Genomic DNA, 17,592 nt, shown 5'->3' on the forward strand with positions numbered 1-17,592 from the left:
AGTGGTGTTTTGGCACAACATTTCGCTCAGAGGCAGTCTGGGTTAGCGGATGATTTTGTGTTTGAAGGAACAGCCAGTGAGGATGGAGAGATGTCAGTAAAGGTAGGGACATGCCGGGGTGAGAACAAGTTTGGTGTCATTTTTGGGACGGACACGATACTGAACATCAAGTTGCAGCAATCCAATTGCTTTATTTAACAAGCAGTGCTTTTTTATATTCTTTTACCCATGTGCTTATCTATGGATATGTATTCTACCATTCTACTTTTGCCCAATACGCTCTCACATCACACGCCAGCCACCTAATACAGTTGTTGATCACGCGCTCTTCATGCTCTGGTCAAAGCCAGGATGTTTGCCAACCCTTTTCTTTTTACTTGGCTCTTCTCAGGACTCCCAGTCTCTTCAAGGGTACACGCATATCTGCTCAAGGTCAATTTTAAGCTCACATTCTGATCCCTCGGACCAGCCAAAGTTTCCCACAATTCCCCCTTTTTGTATTTGTGCTACAAATGCCGCCCCCATCACCTGCTGCAGGGCCCTTTGCAGCAGGGAGATGAGACATGGCACCATCACTAGCACAACTACAACTATCAACAATATTATTAATCCTGCTTTGACCATTGAAACCAGCCATCCCGAGAGTCCCCAGTTTTGCAAAAGGTGATCAAAAGAGAAGAACCCGTCCTCTTCCTTTAACTTTTTCCTTCGTTCCATTAACTCTTGGAGGCGTACATGAATAGATTGAGAATGGTCTGATAAGTTCATGCAGCACAGCCCATCAAAATCTTGACAGCCATGACCATGAGCCAGCAACAAAAAATCTATTGCAGCTCGATTCTGCAGGCTGGCAAGTCTAACTGAGTCTACATCTAGTAGTAAACTACTTAAAGCTGAAGATGTAGCATTAGATCGCTTGGCCAGCCAACACTCAAGCTTCTTAAGCGTAGCAAGCGCTTTACCTGACGCCACTCCGGGGGCTAAAATGGATGCTGCAATTATTTCTCCAGGGTTCATGGCACTGAGGCCATGTTGCCACCTTGCACACCGTGGGGAGGCTGGGAGGTGTTGAACTGTTGTCCTTGGCATCTTGGCATCACACCCCACACATCCCAGGAAGAGCCCTGAGCCGTGTGGGATGGACAGGATCTCTCTTCTGAGGGGCTGGGGTCAGGGCTTGGCGTTTGGCGTGATAAAACACACCAAGGCTTTACTCAGCACCAGAGCCACCGCTGCTTGGCCTGTGCCTGCCTGTCATTACTGCCTCCAATTTTCTGCTCTAGCGAGTCTGTGGGGAGGTTGTCTTTGAATTGGCCCTCAGTGGGGCTCATTAATACTCCAAGAAACTTCAGCGTTTCCTTCTGACTCCTTGAGCAGATTGTGCAATCTCCTCTCAGCACTGCAGGTCCACGGACTCAGCACCAAAACCACCATGGGGCTCATTCCAAGGCAGAGAGCCCTCGTGTGCCTGGTCTCTTCCTATAATGTTCTTCAAGTCTTCAGCAGCTAAATGGAGAGGTTTCAGGAGGGTAGTTAAAGGGGAAGTTTTCAATGACTACTTAATGAAAAAGTAGATATACTTTTTAAAGTAATTTATTTTTTTCTTTTCAGTGATAACAGCATTATAGAACTGGTATTGACCCAGAGGGTCACCTAAGCTGATATGGACAGGTAGGAGAAGCAGTCCCTTGACGCCAGACACTCGATGGACATCCTTGCTCCTCACCTCCCCAACCCCTCCATTTCTCTCATCGGCCCCCTGGGCCTTGCATCACTTCTCCTTACAGCCGACTTCTCCACTGAAGGCTGCAGCTGGATGTTACAGCACCTTGCCACCAATTCCCTCCTGCTTTCCTCAGAGAACTGCCACAGGAGCACTTCTCCTCATTCACAAAAAACAAAAGCCACACATGATGCAATTCGATAACCTTCAAAACACTCTCCTTTTCCACACGCCATATCCAAGCTGCACCTCACGAGGGCCACCTTCCACAAGGGATATCTGCACAAGAACTGTTTTAGATAGAGTTAGGAAAGGATAGATAGAAACATAATTAAGGATATGTGTCAAGAGTTCATTACATTTCTCAGAGATGGGGCAATTTTCTAATTCCCTGAAGCTCAAAGCAGCAACCACATAGTTTGGAGGCATCTGAGTGACCAACGAGCCAGGGGAGGGGGAAACCTGGAGAGCCATGGGAAGGGTATGTGTCGAGATAGACTGCTGAAAAGATGCCCTCAGGCGAGGTCACTTAATCAGGAGAGGTGGGAACACATGAAAGGTGAGGGAGAAGAAACTCACAGTGGAGTAGACAGAGTAGCTGCCATGCAAGTAGAGGGGAAGATCAATACTTCTCCTATGAATAATGCACTTCCGGGACATTCCCTTTCTGACAACGTGGGAAAACATGGTGATTTCATTAAAAGTACTCAGCTGTTTTGACTGATTAATAATGTTGAAAAAAATGTGCACCTTTCCAGGCAGACCTCAGTGGCCTGGCCATAAACATGCAGTGCCTTTCTTGGAGGCCCAACTGGACCTGAGGTGTTTGTCTGGGATGGGCAGGTATTGCAGAGGAGATTAGAGCCCCTCGGGAGCTGCAGGTGGAGGCTGGGCAGGGGGTCCTCACCATGAATACAAGGCCTGTATTGAGGAGTCCTGTCTGGGGTCCATTCCCCTCATTCCCAAAACACACATGTCTCACCTTCAAGTAGGAAAGAAAGTGAAGGGGCAGAGAAGCAGACTGCAGGGGTGGAGAAATCCCAGCCCGGGAAAGCCCAGGTTTTCTCCCAACATCTCCGTGCGCAGCCAGACAAGGCACGTGGAGGTGGTTCAAGCTGACTGCAATGAGTTTCAGGAGTAACACACAGAGGTCTGAGGCAGCGCCTCCCAGGCTGCAGTTGCAGTGAAGAGGGAGGAGGAGGAGGAGGAGGAGGAGGAGGAGGAGGAGGAGGAGGAGGAGGAGGAGAAGGAGGAGGATGAGGAGGAAGAGAAGGAGGAGGAGGAGGACGAGGACGAGGAGAAGGAGGAGGAGGAGAAGGAGGAGGAGGATGAGGAGAAGGAGGAGGATGAGGAGGAAGAGAAGGAGGAGGAGGAGGAGGAGGAGGAGGAGTTCCCATGCCTTGCACTGCATGGCCACATAGGGCACAGGAGGATTCATGACCCATAAGCACCAGGAACACAGCCAGAGGTCATAGGATCATAACACAGCTCAGGTCGGAAAAGACCTCAGGAGGTCTGCAGTCAAAGAGTTCAAAAAGAGGGTCAGACCATGTTCTTCAAGGCTTGATCCAGTCGTAGTTTTAAACCCCCCCAGGGACACAGACGGCACAGCCTCTCTGGGTGACCTGTTCCAACGGTGCACTGAGTCCATGGAGAAAAAGTGTTTTCTTTTCTCCAGGCTGAAGCTCTTCTCTATCACCTTACGCTCACTGCTTTTTGCCCTCTCAACATGCACCCCGGTGGAGAGCCTGGCTCTGTATTCTCCGTAACCTCCTCGTAGGTACTGGTAGGCTGCACTGAGGTGCCCCTCGGCCTTCCCTTCTCCAGGCTGGACAAGCCCCGCTCCCTCAGACTCTTCTCATAAGTCAAGAGCTCCTGCCCCCGATCTTGGGCGTCCTTTGCTAAACCCACTCCAGTTTACCACCAACATTCTACCTGTACTGGGGATGTGAAATCTGGATGCAGGTACCTGCACAGTCCCTTTCCTCGCTCTCCTGGCCATGCTCCTGGTCAGACAGCCCAGGACACTGGTGGCCTCCCTTGCTTTGGGGCACAAGGCTGCCTCCTCTCCAGATCACTGACCACCAAGACCTTCTCCACAGAGCTGCTCCCTACCCAGGCCGCCCCCTCCCTATTCCATTGCCAGGGTCTGTCCCCTGCAGGGGCAGAAACTGGCATTTGTCCTTGATGCATCCCATGAAATTTCTGCCAAGATGGGCTCTCCTCCTCCTTCAGCCCTCTCTCTGAGCACAGAGCCCCTCCTTTGCTCTTCTCCAGGGACGTCCCTTCTCCAGAGAACCTTTCCCCATGGCAATGTGCCTGTGCTGACCTGGCTGGACACTCCTGGCCCTCCCCGTGCTCCCCACAGAGCCCTGAGAGGGTGGTGCGGCTCTGCAGAGTGAGCAGACTGTGGTGACCAAAACCCATGCGGAGACAGTCCCAGGCAGAGCCCTTCTGAGCATTCACCAACTCCTGGGCCAGAGGTCAACCACAGGTGAAAGCTCAGCCCAGGCCTTCCCCAACACATCGCCCTATGCCCTCAACCCCCAAGCCCATGCAGAACCCAAGCACAGCAGCATGGCCTTGGAGGGGCAACCTCTTCAGACGGTTCTCCACTTCAGCTGGGGAAGAAGAGTCCAACCTCCAGACACTGGAACTGAGGAAATCCCCTTTTATTAGAGAGATGTGACACAGAAGACCAGCTGTACCATCATGCCACAGACATGTACAAAGGCCTCTGGCTCAGACAGACTGGGCTCATGACGCTGGAGAAGTGGAGTGGATGCAGATACTCCTGGCCAAACATGATGATCACAGACCAAATGCCCAAAGGCGAGGTGGTTCCTGAGATGAACTGGAAATTGCTGGTGAAGAGACCTGGGCAGCTTATTGCTGCTGAAAGACAAGTGATTGACTCAGCTTCTTCAGTGTGTCTTGGAGCTCCTGGTTCTTCATGCTGTAGATGAGGGGGTTCACTGCTGGGGGCACCACCGAGTACAGAAGAGCCATGAGCAGATCCAGTGAGTGGGAGGAGGTGGAGGGGGGCATCAGGTAGATGAACATGCCAGTGCTGACATACAGGGAGACCGCGGCCAGGTGAGGGAGGCACGTGGAAAAGGCTTTGTGCCGTCCCTGCTCAGAGGGGAACCTCAGCACAGCCATGAAGACCTGCACATAGGACAGGACAATGAAAATAAAACACCCAAACCCCAGGGAGACATTAAGCACAAGAAGGCAGCCTACCCTGAGAGAGGAGTGTGAGCAGGAGAGCTGGAGGATCTGGGGGATTTCACAGAAGAACTGGTTTATGGCATTGTCTTGGCAGAAGGGTAGTGAAAATGGATTGGCCGTGTGCAGCACAGCATGGAGGACACCACTGCCCCAGGCAGCTGCTGCCATGTGGACACAAGCTCTGCTGCCCAGGAGGGTCCCCTAGTGCAGGGGTTGGCAGATGGCAACGTAGCGGTCATAGGCCATGATGGTGAGAAGAGACAACTCTGCTGACATGAAGAAGACAAACAGAAACACTTGGGCAGCACATCCTGCATAGGAAATGGCCCTGGTGTCTCACAGGGAATTGGCCACAGATTTGGGGACAGCAGTGGAGATGGAGCCCAGGCTGAGGAGGGAGAGGTTGAGGAGGAAGAATTACATGGGTGTGTGGAGGTGGTTGTCACAGGCTATGGCTGTGATGATGCGGCTGTTGCCCGGGAGGGCAGCCGGGTCAATGCCCAGGAAGAGGTAGAAGGGCAAAGCTGCAGCTCCCGCTTGGCTGCAAACTCCAGGGGGAAAAAGTGGGTGATGGAGCTGCTGCTGGACATGTGCTGCCTCAGGGCAAGGGGCACTTTCCGTGGAGGGAAAGACAGTGACAAATTAGGGGAGAGTTCTCTGAGCAAAATCAAAGGAACTACTCACGGATGCTCTCCCTGCTACACTCAACTCCCTTTTCCTTTCCCAGGAGACCTTCTTCAGCTCCATGGCTGGAGCTCTGGTTGGTGCTGGCTGCGTGTGCCCTGAGGAGCAGAGCATCTGCTGGTTTGCTGCCCAGGAGTCAGCCCTGCTCTGCAGCCATGGGTTCATGGGAACGGTAGGGGCAGGAGCCAGATCTTTGATGGGGGTTTTAGATAGCATGTCCTGCTCTCAAAAGCCACCAGACACGGCCAAGAGCAGAGGGATCCACTGCAGACCACTAAACCACTCACCTCTTCTCAAGGTCTCTCTTTCAGAAAAAACAAAGTTTCTATGGGGCAGATTTGCATCGTGGAGGACTGCTGGGCAGCTGCTCTCAGCCTGTGTGCTCTTCAGGGGAGATGCTGGAGAACTGCCCCATGGCTCTGCTGGAGCTCTGGCTGCAGAGGAGCTGGTTCGTGCTTTGGACCCCACAGCCCTGAGGGCAGAGGCTTGGCTGGGTGGGAGAGAGGCAAGGGGGCTTGCTCAGAGCAAGGGGGTCTGCATTGGAGGGAACAGCAGGGGGTTTTCTGAATTCTCCCTCCCACGGTGTTCAGGGACCCTGCTGGCAAGGACAGCCATGGAATGGCCCTGGCTTTTGGAGATTCCTCCAGCACCCACACCTCCATTGCTCTGCATCCAAAGACTTACTACGTAGAAGGCTGTGAAGATCTCCCCCCCAGTGAGCTCTCTGCACCCTCCCACCCCACACTGCCTTAAACATTTACCTGCATCCCTACAAAGAGGAAGGCAGGCAGAAAAGCCAGGAGGCCTGCATGGATGAACAAGGAGCTCCTGGACATGACCAAAAGCAAAAAGGAGGCCTATAGGGAGTGGGAACAGGGGCGGGTAGCCTTGAAGGTATCCAGAGGACTGGTTTGAGCAGGCAGGGTACTGCATCTGGGGAGGAATAACCCCATGCATCAGTACAGGTTGGGGGCTGACCTCCTGGAGAGCAGCTCTGTGGAAAGGGACCTGGGAGTCCTGGTGGACAACAGGATGACCATGAGCCAGCAATGTGCCCTGGCGGCCAAGAGGGCCAATGGCATCCTGGGGTGCATCAAAAAGAGTGTGGCCAGCAGGTGGAGGGAAGTCATCCTCCCCCTCTACTCTGCCCTGGTGAGGCCGCATCTGGAGTACTGCGTCCAGTTCTGGGCTCCCCAGTACACGAAAGACAGGGATCTGCTGGAGAGGCTCCAGCAAAGGGCTATGAAGATAATTAGGGGATTAGAACATCTTTCATATGAGGAAAGGCTGAGGAACTTGGGTCTCTTTAGTCAAGAGAAAAGAAGACTGAGGGGGGATCTTATTAATGCTTTCAAATACTTAAAGGGAGGATGCCAGAGGGATAGGAGGAGTCTTTTCTCAGCGGTGCCCATTGATAGGACGAGGGATAATGGGCACAAGCTTGAACATAGGAAATTCCATCTTAACATGAAGAGGAACTTCTTCACTTTGAGGGTAATGGATCACTGGAACAGGCTGCCCAGAGAGGTGGTGGAGTCTCCCACTCTGGAGACGTTCAAAACCTGCCTGGACACTGTCCTGTGCAACCTGTTGTAGGTGACCCTGCTCTGGCAGGGGGGTTGGACTAGATAATCTCCAGAGGTCCCTTCCAACCCTGACGATTCTGTGATTCTGTGATTCTGTGATTCTGTGCTGGTGTTGGCTGGGATAGAGTTAATTTTCTTGCTCGCAGATCCTGAGTTTCATTTTCCTCCACAGACTCCCTGATTTCCCGGAATAGCAGGAGAGGGACCGCTGGCCAAGTGCAGAGGATAAAAGTCAGGGCAGGACCCAGGCTGCAGCAAAGTTCTTGCAGCTCCGGACAGGGGACGAAGACAGCGGTGAGTCCCTTCCCCTCACGCCTCCCCCCAGCCCGGGCAAGCAGCCCTGCACACTGGGGCTGCGGAATGCCTCCTTCTGACTCGGGAAGCCACAGGTGCGGGGGCTTGTCATGGTGGTTGCGTTTTGAGGTAAAACAGGACCAATTGTGTTCAATAAGTTCACTTTTTAGCTAAGCCTCTTCTTACTGCTGAAAATTAACTGCACATTGTGCAGGAACTCATGTCCCGGTGAGAGGCACAGCCGGGGGTGAGAGGGGATTTGAGGGGGTCAGGCATGAGAAATTTATGGAGACATTCCTAGGCAGCTCCCAGAAGCTTGACTTTCACCCCCTAACCTATCCTTCCCTTGGTGCTGCTGTGACTCTGCAGCCATTCCTCTGCCCTAGAGCCCTGCCTGAGGCCATTGCTCTGTCCCACACCCATTTCTGCACAATTCGGCACTCAGCAAACTTCCACGGGGGGTTCAGGACACAATGCAGAGCACTGCCACGGTCCCAGTGGGCTTTGCGGAATTGAGCCATTCCTGTTGTGTGGCCAACGGGAAGGGGCTGTGCACCTCTTCTAAGTGTCGTCGTTGTCTTGGCAGCATCGCTTGCGATGGGCCAAAAGAGGAGGTGTGGTGGAAGGAATTTGATGCAAAGCATGATTGGCTTGGAGAAATGAAGCAGGGTGATAAGGACTGTCCCTGTTTGGACTGTGGGGTGCCCCCACCTTGTTAAGCATGCCGTCTCACCGTCTCCTCCGCAGGCTGCGTTTGCGTCAGCAATGGCATCTGAAGTGCACATGCTGGAGCCTGTCTGCCTCATAGAGAACAGCCAGACGAAGAGGCTGGTGGTGCATCAGGAGGCCCTGCAGGTGCTGTCGGAGATCACCCAGCCTGTGGTGGTGGTGGGCATCACAGGGCTGTACCGCACTGGCAAGTCCTACCTCATGAACAGGCTGGCTGGTCAGAGGAAAGGTGAGGGAGGTCCCGGCCCCGGCTGGCCAAGGTACCTGGGTTTCCCCCTCTCTATGTAGCACTCTGGAGAGCCATGCGTCCTCCCCACAGGTTTCTCGCTGGGCTGCGGCCTGCAGTCCCACACCAAAGGGGTCTGGATGTGGTGTGTACCTCACCCCTGCCAGCCTGGACACACTCTGGTGCTGCTGGACACTGAAGGGCTGGGCGACGTGGAGAAGGTGTGGCAGAGGCGGAAGCTGCCTTTGTGCATTCCCAGCACTTGGGGAAGCTCTTGAGGGCCCAGCCACGGGGACCAGAGTGCAGGTGTTCCCACCACCGATGGAGGCCTTCAACCTGTGTGCTGGGAAGAGCCGGCGGCAACGGGGAAGGCGGTTGGGGTAGAGAAAGTGCCAAATTCCTCTGCTTCTCTGGCAAAGAGCAGCAGAACGGGAACGAGGAGCTCAGGGAGCACTTGGATAGAGGTGTGGTGGCACCCTGAGAGTAAAGAGTTGAGGATAACGCGGCTGCAGAAAGACATGGGGGTGGCATGGGGGTGGGTGTCTCCAAACACTGGGCTTGCCATGGCATGTTGGTTAGGGGTGCTCAGGGTCTGGGGCTCTGGGGTTCTGCTCAGACTTTGGGAGTGTTGTTAACAAGAGCCATGGGTTCTTGTTCCAGGGCGACACCAAGAACGATACCTGGATCTTTGTGCTCACCATACTGCTCTCCAGCACCCTGATCTACAACAGCAGAGGCACCATTGACCAGAAGGCCGTGGAGCAACTTTAGTATCCTTGGTGGGACAGCAGCACCAGGGATGCCCTCCTCTGCCTGTGTGGTGGGCAAGGGCTTGTCAAATGCTACTTCCTCCAACAGTGGCAGAACCTTCTGGTGGTGCCCAGTGATGTGCTTTGAATCCTCAGGAGTGCCATGTGGTGGAGCTGAGGGCTGAGGCTTTTTCTCCCTCCTCCTTCCGGTGGTTCCCTGCAGTTGTCTGTCCCCGCAGAGTCTCCCCTCTTGCCCATGAAGTGCTGGGGGCTTGCAGGATGGCGATGCCCCCGCCTTCAGAGCAGAGCTCCCTCTTTCCTTAGCCAGCTCCCTAGCTATGTGATGAAGATGTGCGAGCATGTCAAGTTGAAAGCAGCAGCCCAGAACAGTAAAGATAAACAGAAGGATTCCAAAAAGTTTGCCTCCTTCTTCCCGACGTTTGTCTGGACTGTCCGGGATTTCATGCTGCAGATGGAGGTGGATGGGAAGGAAATCTCTGAGGATGACTACTTGGAGAAGGCACTGAATTTGAAGGCTGGTAAGGGAATGGTGCTGTGCTGCTGGAGACGTCCAGCCCCACACTCAGCGGCATTTCAGGGTAAGTCAAGAGCAGCCCAAGCCCGGTGAACTTGCTCCGTGTCCCCTTACCCCACAGGTAACAGCCCAGAGATCCAGCGCTACAATGAGCCCCGGGAATGCATCCGCCAGCTCTTTCCGAATCGCAAGTGCTTTGTTTTTGACCAGCCAGCCCACAAGAGGGACCTGGTCCGCTTGGAGGAGCTTCAGGATCATGAGATCGATCCTGAATTCCAGCAGCAGGCGGAGAAATTCTGCAGGCACATCTGGGAGAAGTCTTCACCTAAGACCATCCCCGGTGGCAGCATCATAACAGGGACGTGTGAGTACAGCTGTCCAGAGGGTTGTATGGCCAGCAGCTCCTGGCACTGTGTCTGGGGAGGGGTCAAATGCAGAGTCAAATGATGCCAGTGGGGAAAGGGAGAGGTTTTCTGCTGGCTGCTGTGCCTGCCTCTGGATTTGGAGGTTCTGGGTGTTGGAGGCGGGTGGGAAAGAGTTTGGAAGAGAAGTTGAGGCAGGCTCTGGCAGGGAGGCAGCAGGGATATGGCAGGAACCGGGGCCAAAGGGGAGCCTGGGTTGTGTTGAGGTTGCCGATCTCTCATCCTCGGTCGTCCTTGGCAGTGCTGGGGAAACTGGCAGAGGCCTACGTGGAGGCCATCCAGAGCGGGGCAGTGCCATGCCTGGAGAGTGCGGTGCTCGCCCTGGCCAAGATTGCAAATGCAGCGGCACTGGAAGAGGCTGTGAAGTTGTACCATGATCTGATGCATCAGCGGGCGCAGCTGCCGACGGAGACCGTTGAGGAGCTCCTAGATCTGCACAGCCAGTGCGAGCGGGAGGCACTGGAGCTGTTCCAGAAACAGGCATTCGGGGATGACATCTGCCATTTCCAGGCAGATCTTACAGTAGGTGCTCCCCAGCCCAGCTGGGATTCCACCAGGGACATGCTTCCGCTCTCCTGCTGACTAATTCCTGTCCCTCTGTTTTGTGAAGCCCGTGGTCCCTGGCATGCTCTCTGCTCCCGGGCACCTTGGCGCAGAGATATCCGTTGGTGCACAATGCCCTCCCCATCTCTCACCTGCCAGCTGATTACCCCACAGATGGAGATCCCAATTTCCGTGGCAACAGGGCTTGATTTTTGCCTAGAATGAGAGAGGTGGCCGCAGCTCAGCCTGGGCTGATGCCTTTGCTCTGCATCTTTCTGGACAGCGCCAGGTGGAGGCCATCAAGGCGACGTTCTGCAAGGCCAACGAGGAGGTGTCCCGTCGCAATTGCAAGGCTGCTCTCTGGAACCTCTACCAAGACATAGACAAAAACATCAGTGCTGGTGTCTACGGTGTGTCAGGGGGTTATGAGCTGTTCAAAGGAGACCAGCAGGCACTGTTGGAGAAATATTGGGAGCTGCCTGGCAAGGGGGTGAAGGTAGGCACAAGAGCAGCTCCCCTTCAAGGGGAGAGGCTCCACATCGCATGCCCTTCCCCCAGGAAACCATTTCCCCCCTGCTGCTCTTTCTGTCCCCGACTCCTCTTCTACTGTACTCCTGCAGGCTTATGCTGTCCTGCTGGAGTTCCTCCCGCGCCTAGAGGCTCTGGAAAAAATCATCATCAACACCCAAATCTCCCTGGCAGAGAAGGACAAGGAGCTGAAAAGTAACTTCTGGGGGGCAGAAATGTCACTGCCTGTCGAGGGCCAAGCTTGGTGGGGGGGACAAGAGTAGTCCTTGGGAGCTTGGGGGCTCAGCTCCCGCCTTTGCAACACCTCTGTTTCTCTGTCCCCAGGTGAGCGGGAGCAGTATGAGAGAGCTCAGAAGGAGTGGGAGGCCGAGTGGAAGAGGATGAACAGAGACCGTGTATTTTCAAATGTCACACATTTCGTGTTTCCCCTTATGCAAGGATTGATATCTTTACTCTTACTCCTGTTGTAGCCAAATACGACGGTGTGTTTAGTCCCCACGTAGAAGTCTGTTAAAGTTTGAAAGCCTTTCCTGCAAGACGCTTGCCGTAGAGTAGGGAAGTGACCTCAACGTTCGCTTGTACTGCACTGTAGACCTGAAGGCACGGGGAACGTCTACAGCCAGGGTGGCCTGGGGCACAGAAAGGCCATAATGCCCGGAGGGCGGTCGGGGAGCATTTTGCCATGCTCAGAACATGTCCCTGGGGATCTAACACACCTCTTCGAGAGACCTCCTCAGCAGGGCTGTGGGAAACATGCCCGAGAGAGCTTGAAGCCCACTAGCTGATATCCTAGGCTGGCACGTACTGCGGCAGCGTGAAGGAGCGCGGACGTTGTGAGTAGAGCAGGAATCTCCGTGGTGGGCGCTACCTGGTTTGCTTGGCATCGGTCCTGGGCAGAGGGACCCAGAAGGAGTGAGCCCGTGACCCAGGGAGCAGTGGGTGAAAGCCATCCTCTGCTCTGTAGCTCTTCCCACCCTGGTCCTTCGTGAGGCTCTTCTCCCTCTGAAGCGGTGAGGAAGTTGTCCCCAGAGGGCTGTCGTGCTCTCTGCTCGCTCACCCCATCTGCAAGCTGCTGCCTCTTGTCTCTCTTGACCCAAGAGATCCCCAAGTGCCCCTTCCCGAGGGTGTCTGGGGTGGTATAGCAGGAGATGGCTGTTGTACAGAGGGTTCGTGGGAGGTGTCCCACAGCGATATTCCGGACTATATGAGCCTGTGCCCCAGCAATGGAAACCAGGGGAAAGCGGGAGGGAGGGGGGATGTTTGGAGTTACAGCGTTTGTCTTCAAAGCCACCGTTACACACGATGGAGCCCTGCTGTCCTGCAGGTGGCTGACTGCCTGCCGATGGGAAGTGGAGAATGAATCCCTTCTTTTGCTTTGTTTGCACAGGCACCGTTGGCTTTATCTATTAAACTGTCTTTATCGTGAGCTATGAGTTGTCTCACTTTCACCCTGGTGTGACCCGAGTGCAGGACCCAGCACTTGGCCTTCTTGAACCTCATACCATTGGCCTCGGCCCATTAGTCCGGCCTGTCCACATCCCTCTGTAGACCCATCCTACCCTCAAGCAGATCAACACGCTCGCCGAGCTTAGTGTCATGTGCGAACTTACTGAGGGTGCATTCGATCCCCTCCTCCGGGTCATTGATAAAGATAGTAAAGAGAATCGGCCCCAGCACCGAGCCCTGGGGAACACCACTTGTGACCGCACACCAACTGGATTGAACTCCATTCACCACCACCCTCTGGGCACGACCATCTTGTGTTCCCAAACAGATCGTAGCCTGGCAACTGCACACAGATCTCTGCCTCCTCACGTTAATTCCCCGTGCCACGTGCATTAATGTGCAGAGACTTTAGAGAGACACCCCAGCATGCTGAGTTCCTGGAGAGGCTTTGGGGATTTCTCCATTACGGTGACACGGAGGCACTTCCTTGTTACACACAAATGCTGGAGGTGACCTGATTAAGGTCTCCTTTATTGATTTTTCAATCCCTTCCTGTCACATCACCCCGGAGCTTTGCTCATCGTCCCTCTCTGCCACTCCCTCAAACGCTGCTGGATGCCCTCTCCCTCTCACCCTTACTTCAAAGCCTCCCTTACAAGGTCAAAGATTCATTTGCCCCATTGGGGCGGTGGATCCCATCTCTGCCAGCCACACACTGATCTGCATACAGGGTCCCGTGGTGGCTGAGCCCCTAACCCCATCACCAACACCAAGTCCTCAGCCAACTGTTGACCCACATGAGCAGTGCTCTCCTCCTCACAGCCTTTGTCTTGGGGCCAGCAGGCATTGCCTCCAAGCCATGCAGACCTGGTGTGTGGTATGAGTTGAGTTGCCTTCAGGCTTTGCCTCTGAAAGAAGAGCGCCCCAAAATGTCTCCCTGAGGCAGACTGCAGTGAGCTGATCTGCTGATTGTCCTCCCAGTCAGGATCTCTTCCTCCTGCAAAGCAGGTGCACAGGGTCCAGCCGTGCCCCTCTGTTGGCAAATGAGCATGGTCCTCTCAACCCTGTTTGCCTTCTTCCTGAGGAGAAGCAGCTCCAGCACCTGCAAAGGCAGCAGAGGTGGGCCAGTGGCAGGAACATCAGTGCTGTGGTTGCCAGAGACAGGTGAGATGAATCTCACTGAGAACAGCAAAGTTTGCTCTGGATCACACAGAGAAGTGTAAGGGCTCTGTGCATGTCTCTACAGCCACGCTGCTCCACGTGCTCCTTCTCGTCACCTCCCACTGAGTGAAGATGGCATCGAAGTCTCCCTTTTGCTCCTTAAGTCTGAGCAAACCCACGTCTCTCAGCCTCTTCTTGTGCTTTATAAGCATCACTCCCCTGACCTACTTGGTCACCCTGATCAGATCAGATTTAACGTCCTGTCCATGATGCCAATTTGTGGTGGACAGGAGATTAAGACATCTTAAAGAACCACTACTAAAGGTATCAGCAAAAATGGTTTTGTTGAAATATGATGTTGTAAAGAATGACTTCAGTGGCAAGGTTCCCTCGATTACCTACTGCACGAAGGACATAATGATTCAAAACTACCAATTCAGAATCAAAGTTTCCAATACAAAACCTTGGTGTGCTATAATGCAAGATTATGAGCAACACCGGTCCCTTACCAAGGATCTGCAGTTGGTGAGAGGTTTCTGCCACAAGGAGCAACCTTGAGAGGTGTCCCAGCTCCAGGGGAGAGCATGGCCATGCAGGCAGCTGCTCAGCAGGAAGAGATCAAAAAAGGATCACTCAAGCTGTCATGCCAGGTCCTCCCCTTGGGTCACACCAACCCCAGGCAGTGCTACAGGCATGGGGCAGAGTGGCTGGAAAGCTGCCCAGCAGCAAAGGGCCTGGGGGTGTAGGTGAACAGCCGGCTGAATATGAGCCAGAACTGTGCGCAGTGGCCAAGAACGCCAGTAGCACCCTGGCTTGGTTCAGGAATAGTGTTGCCAGTGGGACTGGGGCAGTGATTGTGCCCCTGTACTCGGCAGTGGTGAGGCCCCACCTCAAATCCTGTGTTCAGTTTTGGGCCCCTTACAAGAAGAAAGTCATTGAGGTGCTGGAGCATGTCCAGAGAAGGGCTGGTGAAGGGTCCGGAGAACACATTTGTGAGGAGTGGCTGAGGGAACTGGGGTTGTTTAGCCTGGAGAAAAGGAGGCCTTCTCTACAACTGCCTGAAAGGAGGTGGTGGTGAGGTGGGAGTTGGTGTCTTCTCCCAAGTGACAAGCGATAGGACAAGAGGAAATAGCCTGGGGATGTTTAAAAGACGAGTAGACGTTGCACTTGGGGACATGGTTTAGTGGGGGGATTGCCAGGGCCATGTTAACGGTTGGACTCGATGGTCTTAAGGGTCTTTCCCAACTTCAGCGATTCTCTGAGTCCATGACTAAAGAGGGGGATTGTCAAATGACTTGCGATGGGAAAAGTATGCATGAGAGGCCTTGGACCCACAGCTTACTTTGTTCTTGGCCGGGTTAAGACTTAGACCTCTACATCCTTTGGAGCCTGAACCAGAGTACTGCTACTTTGGACAAGGAATCATAGAATGGTAGAATGGTTTGGGTTGGAAGGCACCTTAAAGACCATCTAGTTCCAATCCCCGCACCTTCCACCAGCCCAGTTTGCTCAAAGCCCTGTCCAGCCTGGCCCTGAACACCTCCAGGGACTGGGGCATCCACAACTTCTCTGGGACATCTGGGACAGTGTCTCACCACCTTCACAGGCAAGAATTTCTTCCTAATATCTCACCTAAAGCCACCCTCTTTCAGTGTCAAACCCTTCCCCCTCGTCCCATGGCTCCCCTCCCTGACCCAGAGGCCCTCCCCAGCTCTCCTGGAGACCCTTTAGGCACTGGGAGGGGCTCTGAGGTCTCCCCGGAGACTTCCCTTCTCCACGCTGAACACCCCCAACTCTCCCAGCCTGTCTTCACAGCAGAGGGGCTCCAGCCCTCGCAGCATCTTTGTGGCCTCCTCTGGACCCTCTCCAGCAGGTCCATGTCTTATGTTGGGACACCCAGCCTTGGACTACAGCAAAACGACCAAGACAGATATTTCAGGGACTGGGTATACCTACAGTGGTGGTGTCTGTAACTACAGAATCACAAAGGGTTCTTGCACAAGCACATCCATTTCCAACGTGCACAAGGACAGTTTCAGGGGTTTCATCAGGATGTATTTCAAAATGACAAACATTTTGTTCGGTGTCAAGACGGATGTCTTGGGCCTTAATGCTGTTATTTCCCCAAGAAATCCTTGCTGTTGCCATACAACACATGCATTAACAGCAATGGTCGGCCATTAGTTCCCATTTTCTCAGGCCCACAGTCTCTGTTCTGACAGACAGAGTACAATTTAATCGCAGTGCACTGATTGGGTGTATGGTGGGTACACAAGCATTGCCTACTGTTCAAACAAAAGCTGTGGCTTTACTGTCAGTGAGGTCATAAGTGAGCTTCACGACACACCACCCTCTCAGGAGAAGTTCCTTCAGTCAGAATATCATCTCTTGGCAGAGTTCCACATCCTGAGGCAGCGGAACGCTCTGTGAAAGTTCAGCAAGCGCAGCGTGAGCGATCGCGGGTGAATGTTTGTAGCCCTGTGGGAGTCTGTTAAAGGGGTATTGTCTTCCTTCCCAAGGAAGAGCCAGTTTCTCTTTATCCTCCTCCGGCGAGGGCACCGTAAAGAACATATCTCCGACATGGAGCACGGCCATCCAGGGGTGTGCGGCTGCCTGGAGCGTGGCTGTTAGAGCTGCACTAGCGGGTACGCAGCCGTTAGCGGAGATGTGTCGGCACAGCAATACACGATAACATATTATTATGCTGATAATCAACTCTCAGGTGCCATCTCCCACCCGGTTTCAGACTGGCCAGTGGGGTGAATTGTACAGGGGGTGGGGCAATAATGTGCCTTTTTCCTGAGTCTGTTATGACATGCGAAATTCCATTTCCTGCTGCAGCAGCAATCGGATCCTGCAGTACACTGCTGATTTCTGGGCTGTGCAGAGTGCACGCACTGTAGCCTCCCAATTCCTACCGGGGTTGGTCTCGGTGCTTGTCCCGAAGGACCACGCGCCACAGTCTGCCAGGCACCAGTTTCGTCCAGTCAGCACATCAAAACCCTAAATATTTTCATTGTGCTTTTTAACTGCTAAGCCAGTAGATGACATGTGCTTCTCTTCCGGAGAACATAAACAAATTTTCACAGTTTGGCAAATAACACTTCCTCCGTTTACCCTGGGGACTTTAACTCTTTGCTGTCTGGGTCGCATACCCAGCTTCTCGGCATCCCTGAATGAAGAGGAAGGATCACCACCCACCACCTGCGGGCAACACTTTGTCTAATGCGGCCCAGGATCAGCCATGGCCTTTTCCTTGCCTTCACCTTGTATTTTCTTTTTCCCTCTTTTGCCCCTCCAGAGCTCTTCCCTTTGATCACCCCCAGGCCCTCCCATACAAACAGCCCTCCTCTGTTAAACCTTCCCTCACTGGGCCTGCTTTGCCTTGGTTTGTCCCCTCATTTGGTGTTTCTGGGATGGTCACCATGGTAGTACCTACCTCGGCATGCAATGTCACTTAACTAGTATCTCCTCCTTTCATTTCTTATCTGCCCTGCCCTATAATTTCCTCATGCTGTGACCTTCTTAGGGATGCCACAGATCAGTGGGCCACCAGCTCGCTGACACTGACTGTTGGCACAACGAAGCTTCACTCCAAGTAGACCTTGAGAAACTCAGGAATTTGGCCAACTGAGACATCAAGAAGTTTTCAAGGAGGCGGAAGGATGGTCTGACCTTCTACATTAGGGAGCAAAACAACCCCTCTTAAAGCAAGGCAGGCTTCTACCGGGACTG

At 53.7% G+C, this 17,592-nt stretch overlaps 1 protein-coding gene and 1 long non-coding RNA gene across 2 annotated transcripts; both read left to right on the plus strand.

Annotated features, from left to right (window-relative positions):
- Nucleotides 1–4,482: 4,482 nt before the first annotated feature.
- Nucleotides 4,483–10,761, plus strand: LOC309682593 (guanylate-binding protein 1-like; the record flags this gene model as incomplete). Its single annotated transcript, XM_082496703.1, has 7 exons — nucleotides 4,483–4,590; nucleotides 8,266–8,476; nucleotides 8,567–8,694; nucleotides 9,134–9,243; nucleotides 9,559–9,761; nucleotides 9,879–10,121; nucleotides 10,421–10,761. The coding sequence occupies 7 exons, from the start codon at nucleotides 4,483–4,485 to the stop codon at nucleotides 10,759–10,761; spliced, it is 1,344 nt and encodes a 447-aa protein (XP_082352829.1).
- Nucleotides 10,762–11,380: 619 nt separating this feature from the next.
- Nucleotides 11,381–11,743, plus strand: LOC309682516. Its single transcript, XR_014270123.1, has 2 exons — nucleotides 11,381–11,445; nucleotides 11,575–11,743. It is a non-coding gene; the product is annotated as an uncharacterized lncRNA (long non-coding RNA).
- The last annotated feature ends 5,849 nt before the right edge of the window (nucleotides 11,744–17,592 follow it).

Source organism: Vanellus vanellus (genome assembly GCF_965231255.1).
Source record: "Vanellus vanellus genome assembly, chromosome: 30".
Taxonomy (NCBI): domain Eukaryota; kingdom Metazoa; phylum Chordata; class Aves; order Charadriiformes; family Charadriidae; genus Vanellus; species Vanellus vanellus.